At 43.6% G+C, this 6,605-nt stretch overlaps 1 protein-coding gene across 1 annotated transcript in view; it reads left to right on the top strand.

Annotated features, from left to right (window-relative positions):
• The window catches only part of ABCD2 (ATP-binding cassette, sub-family D (ALD), member 2), a gene marked incomplete at its 5' end in the record, with an annotated part of 43,113 nt that overhangs the window by 30,436 nt on the left and 6,072 nt on the right, over window positions 1-6,605 (top strand). The window contains one exon of the mRNA XM_009883230.1: window positions 1,687-1,832. Coding sequence (XP_009881532.1) covers window positions 1,687-1,832 — 146 coding nt within the window. The remainder of the gene's footprint in view (window positions 1-1,686; window positions 1,833-6,605) is intronic.

Raw genomic sequence — 6,605 nt, 5'->3', positions numbered from 1 at the left:
GATCCCCTGCCCTTCCCCTCCTCACCCAGCTGGTGGTGAAAGTAGTTTAACTACGGGCGGGTACAGACAGTTCGCCATGGATGTCTGCAGCACTAAAACCAATGCAGCTGATGCCAGCTTGAATGTGACTTTCAGTTCACATTGCAGCTTTAGTTCTGTAATTCTACATCTGTTGCATTATGAATCCTTTCAAATTACTCTGTGGTGTATTTTAGAGACTCTCAGAATAACAATGGGTAGATCCACCCCTTCTGCAGAGACACATCCAAGGGAAGAGAAGAAATCGTCTAAGGTATTACCCATCTCTGTCAGGGAAAGCCTCAAATGCATGGCTGAGACCTTCTCAATATGCAGGTCCAGAGCTCTTCAGGGAGGAAAACCGACCCCTCGTCAACACGCTGTGAAGTTGTTGGAAGCAGTTCTCTGTGGCAAGAGCAAGCTGTCTGGAAGCCTCCTCGTTGCCGGCCCAATTTTAACTGCTCCTCTCTGTCATCCTCCCCTGGCACCACAGCTTTAATAAGACTAATATTGTTTTGGCAGATGAACCCAGAGGGAGATAGCGTAACTCTTGGCACAGAAAGCAGGGCAGAGTCTGGAGCCTGACAGTTCTTCGGTTCTGACCTTCCCCTCCAAACTCTAAATCTCACAGATCACTCCTGGAGTGTTTCCAGCTTCCAGGGGCTATCAGCACTGTCTGTGGGACAAGATGGATATTTGTCCTTTGCAAGAAATCCATAGAAGAAGAGCAGCAAAAGAGATGGTCAAATACAGATCTTAGGTTGCCTTTGCTATCCCAGCCTGAACGACTGGTATCTTTTAGAGAGCTGTTGTTTGAGTTGACTTTGTTTAGAGACTTAGAAGGATTTCTGGGGCCTGTGCTGTACCAGAAACTGGGCACAGCTCATGACACTGTGGAGACTGTCCATAGCCATTCCAGGGACAAGGCCGTGATTGAGGACTCTGGCTCCAAAGCAGAGGCAGCTTGTTTTAGTAAGATGGATGGTATTACCTGGTCTGAGAACGTGGTAATTCAGAACCTGTTTCACAAATGGCTCAGCCTTGTGTTTGGCAAAGGTAGGATGATGCTGGGAGGTTTAAGATGATCAGCTTCTCTAATGTATGCCTTTTTGCAATTCAAAAGTGTTACACTGGCTTCTAAAGACAGCTAAGTTATGCCCAGACCCAGTTCTGCGGTCCAGAATAGCCCTGTGCAAAGGAGGCTTTCGGTGCTCTCCTGCCTGACTTGGATGTCTCCTGCTGCACCATGGTAGTCTTTCGCAGTTTGAGCTGCAACGTTTTTGTTACAATTTTCTTTTAACATGTGAGTGTTTAATTCGATTTCTAAATCTCTAAGCATACCAAACCTTGAATACAGTGTAGAGTTTCCCTGATTCCGAGTGAAATCATTCAGAATGGGCTATGAAGTGGATGTTTATTCTGCCTGATCTGTCATTTTGTTTTCGTGCTAATACTACCCCTGTTGCTATGCTATAATCGGCTGTTATGGAAACAATACATTGTCCCTAGGGTAAGTTTAGAAAAACATTCACCCACAATGCACCCACAGATAAATCCAGTTTTAGCAACATGGTGTTTAAAGCATTATATAATGCTCATAGAGCATCAGCAAGATGTGCTCGCTTGGAGCCAGCTCCAGATTACCGGTTTCTCTGTATTGTTTCTCAGGCCCTACATGTCCATTGGAACGCTACGTGATCAAGTCATCTATCCAGACTCAGTGGACGACATGCATGAGAAAGGCTACCAAGATCAGGATCTGGAGAGTATCCTGCATATGGTTCATCTGTACCACATAGTTCAAAGAGAAGGAGGTAAATTGTGTATTTTCGTAAAAACCTTTACAAAATCCATTCCTCGTGTGTGTGTCTTAGTGTGACTGAACTTTACTTACTGAACTGGCAAAACTGGATCCAGACATTTTGTGGTTGTGGGAGCTGCACAGCCACATGTCTGTTGCTCCTGGTGCTAAGAGGGAAAAGAGCTAAGTGCTCCTCTTCTCCCCAGTAAATCCTTGCCGAAGCTGAACATCCTTGTTCTCTTGTAATAGCCAGTCTGTTCATGGTATTGTGAGATCAGTGACCTTCTTTCTTTTTCTTAGAAAATGTGGCCTGCCTTAAAACCTTTTAATGTCACTGACTCCATCAACTCAAAAGCATGTGAATGAAAGAAAAGTCAGGTCTGCTTTCACCTCCCTGGTTTGTGTGATCAGCAGCGCTATGTGCTACGGGAAACCGTGTCTGATACCACAGCACCAGGGTGAACAAGTTAAAAATAACCACACGACACTGGCTGGCAGTAGAGTGTTGCTGTCTACCACTTGCTGTTTAAGTTGCCATGTGTTCTCAGTGTCGTTTGTCATAAGAGGAGGGGACAGTGTAAATATGCTGGCATAGTAAATGTCAAGACACTAAAGGCTTTTCTTGTGTCTAAGGAAGTGGAGCATTTCAGGGCGCTTTTTTTGGCATAGCAATAATTTTCATCCTTTTGTTCCCACCAGCCACTAATCTCTAGTTTAAGTTTCCTCCCCATCATTATGCTTTTAAAACAGACGTAGGACAAAGTTGGTAACATTTAGAGAGAAGAAGGAGGATCTTCAGACTCCTCTAAGGAGCTGATGTTGGGAGTTCTGGATATACCCTGCCTCTCTGCCAGCTGTCGGTGCTCCTTTTTGACAGGGTACTTCGGGTCCATTGCCTTGTAATGTGTGTGCTTGGTGTCTCTCAGGATCGTTCTGACAATAGAGAGTAGTTCTTCAGCCTTTGGGAATACCAAGGACACGTCTAAATTCCCATTCCTGGAGGGCAGCCTGTTGCTCTGTTCAAAAGGCTGAAAGTGTATTTTGTTTTTGAAGTACGCATGGACAATCGTCTGGTGTCTTTTCAGCACATTTTAGAGTGGGGAGTGGTAATCATTTACAGCAGCAATTGTATACCTACAGATTCATAATATTATTCAGATCTGATACTATGACACAAGAATTGAAAAAGTGGGCAGAGCGCTAAACTCAATGACTGGAATAATTGCTGAGAAGGTCTCTACTCCCTGCATTGACATTATAACTATTCCTGTTAGTATTCCTGAGTCACTTCACTAAGTGAAGTGCCCAGATTGCAGAAGAACAAGCATATGTGTTGGAATGGGGAGCTGGAGAAGGAGGAGCAGTTAAATTGTCAGTGGCAAGAAGCCACTGTGGAGTGTGCATTCATAGCGTGATGGTACTTGTAGATGTACTGAACAACACATGACCCGCAGTGGCCAAAACCATATCCCCAGCAGCCTCAGAAGGCACATCATTGTGGTTTATAACCCTGCAGCTGCAGCATGGAACTGATGATGGAGCAGCTACTGTGCTCCATGTACGAGGTGCTGTTGGCTAGGGTCAGGGTTCTGTGTTGCCAAACTGAACACCCAGGTTTGGATCCGTCTTGCTCTGCTTTCTGTGCCAAAGGACAGTAGTCCCCTTTTACTGCTGACCCCATTCTTGCTCGTCTGCCTGTCAGACTGTGCATGTGAGACACACACAATCTATACAAAAGTGTAGAGGACGCTGTTAATGTTCACTGGTGCTCTATTGAAACTCCACTCATGATAAGGGCACGCTGTGCGAAAGTCTGCACAAACAAACATTAAAAAAAAAAAATGTCTTAGGTACTTTGCAAGCTAAAATGACAGAAGTGGGCAAAGCTGGAAAACAGGAAGAGATTACCACATACCAGGAAGTTTTTAGGACCACAATACGCTTACTTGTTCCCTTTTCTCCTTGAGCATTTGCAGGAGACAAGTGCCAAGGTAGGAGCAGAGAGGAAATCCGTGACATATGATTTGACACGTTACATGGATTTCATATACTTACATATTCTTTAGAGTTCCCTCCCTCAGTCTGGGTCAAAGACTCATATTCTGGTTTTTGAACAAGAAAGCCAGAGAAATACTTCTTGAACGTGAACAACTGAAATTTTTGTTTATACGTAGCTGAATGTTGGGTTTTTTTATTCCAATTTTTATTTTATTCTTTTACTTAAAATCAGATGTTTAAACTAAAATGATTTCTATTAAAAATGAAGCTATTTTTCCTTCCAAAGTAACAAAAAATCCCATATAAAGCTTGTAGAACAAGGGATTTGCCTCAACTGCTTTGATGGTTGACAAACACTGGCATTTTCCAATAGAAACAGGTTTTGCTGAAAAAATCCTATCAAGTTTCTAATTATATATTATATACACTTTTTGAATATGTACAACATCTGAAAAAAAATCAATGAAACCGTTTTTAGTTGTTCAGATTCTTGTGGATATGTGGGACACGTCCATGCTATTTTGAACCGTTTCCATAAATTGTTCCATAAACTGTCCATTCTGAGAATGGAGCTAACTATCTGTCCATCATTAAGTTATAGAAATCTAATATAATTCTTCAGTATTTTTTTCTGTAGATCCTCTTCTTCTTCAGAGCCTTACCCCTCTTCCCCTTTCACGTATCCCCTGCACTATTAAGCCTCTACCAGACAGCATGCTCCTTAGGGCATGACCCTGTTGTGCTTTAATTGACCACGAATGTCATGTGTGTATAATATGATGCTTTGCAGTTTTGTGTTCTGCTCCCTGTGGGCAGTTATGAAAAAGCCAGATGGAGCCAGAAGTGCGCAACTCTGACTCAGTTTATTTGTCCTGGTGTAACTTTATTGTCTTTAGATGAATTACTTCCACATTGCATCAGTACAAGGGTCACCAGATTCCAAGTGTAAAGTAGCTGACGAGAGTCTGACATTGTTCTTGTTGCTGCCACTGGCCGAAATTCCTCTCTTTTTCTAGCAATAAGGTTTGACCCAGTTAGAAGTAAATAGAATGGTTACAAGAATAAGTAGCCCAGTTTGGCATTTAGTGTCTGTGTTACCCTCATGAAACTTTTTTCAGTCAGTAGCAACAGAATACATCAAAACCACCGAAACCACCAAAATAACATCTCCTCCCCACCACCACCATTCCAGATGTCCCTGAGCCCAAGCCCTAGAAGAACCCAGTACAATGGCTGTTGTCAGTAGCCCTCCTTGCTGAATTTCCTTCCCACTGAGGCCCACGCTGATATTTTTCTCACCTTAGAGGGATGCCATTTTGCTACTTACCTTTATATTACCTAGTAAGGTGCCCCCATCAACACCTGCAAAGTTGCTAGCTCTACCAGAACAATAATTTCATACAAAATGAGGATAGCAAAGAAGGTCTATTCAGCATGGGTGGCAAAAAGGCATGTCCAGAAATCATGGGTAATCGCGTGGAGATGTGCAAGGGATATCGATAAAGGGGTTCCTTTCTGACCTGCTTTGAAAATCTGTGTCTATTTAGCAAGTGTCAATGGTGAGCAGCCTTAGGCTGCCAATTGCCTGTCGCATGAGGGGAGCCATGAGTACGTGTAGCAGCACGCTGGATGCATGGCCGGGCCTGTCAGGTTGGGGCTGGTGACATTACTAAACAAGTTCAACCTGTTTACGGTTTCTCAGCACCCCAGATTATAATTATTCTGCATTATTTTGCACACTTGTCATATCTTTGGGTCTTGTCCAGGGAACCTTTGTGCTAGGCCATGCATAAACACACAGACCAGCACATTTCCTCTCTCTGGGATTTTTTTCATCTGATTATTTTAGCTCTGGATTTGCTTTTGTTACTGGTACCAGCAGGAACTCTGGAGCACTCTGCCGGCTTTTCCAGCGGCTCTGAAATCCAGACACAAATCCCTGCAGTGTCATGCTGAGCTGAGGCTCACACCATCAAAGACTTGGTCTCTTTGTTCCTTCCTCAGCTAAGGCTTGTCCTTGCATATTCATCCTGCTCGGCACCAGGGCTGTCTTCCATTTTGACAACTGCCTGGGGACATGCGCTGTGCAAGAGGCCTCCCTGTTCAAAAACCCACCAGGGGTGGACTCTCTGGCTGTAGCGTGCTGCAGTAGCCTTTCTCCTGTGATGAAGCTGTAACACTCCAGTCCATGTCTGAGGAGGTGCATCGGAATGTAGATCTGGGAAAAGAATTTTTAAGTGTATATTTTTATGGCAGCTGAATGCTCTGTCTTGCATGTAAGTTGGAGGATTCATGAGGATACAGAGCGCTACAGACCCAAGATAGAACCCTTTTTTTGCCAAATTGAGATTGCTTTTTCCTGCAGAAAATTGAGGTAAAAGGAATTATAAAAGAAGCCATGCAAGAAAATGAAATGCTGCTATCGTAAGGCTGTCACTAGTTTCTGCTGACAGCTCTATGTATTCCTACTGCTGTTACTCTGCCCAGCACATGGCACATGTTCTTTGCCTTACTGGTGGCAAAAGGCATTTCTGTGACATCCAGTGTTCATCACATCTACATCATACCACGTGCAATCAAAGGCTACTTGTAATGAGAAGCTGGGCGAGGAATCTGGGCTCTGATAGCCTGGGTTGTTTGTACCTACTGAGAGGTTTGTGCCACATTCATGGACAAGCGATTTCATTTCTTCTGTGTTCATGGACAAACCATTTCATTTCTTCATTTGTAAAGTGGATGTAGCTATGGGTGATGTAAGCCACTGACTTGGCTGATATTTTCAGAACAA

Source organism: Charadrius vociferus, unplaced genomic scaffold (genome assembly GCF_000708025.1).
Source record: "Charadrius vociferus isolate BGI_N301 unplaced genomic scaffold, ASM70802v2 scaffold363, whole genome shotgun sequence".
Lineage (NCBI taxonomy): Eukaryota > Metazoa > Chordata > Aves > Charadriiformes > Charadriidae > Charadrius > Charadrius vociferus.
Note: the sequence above shows the minus strand (reverse complement) of the source record. Positions and strands in the feature narration are given on the sequence as shown.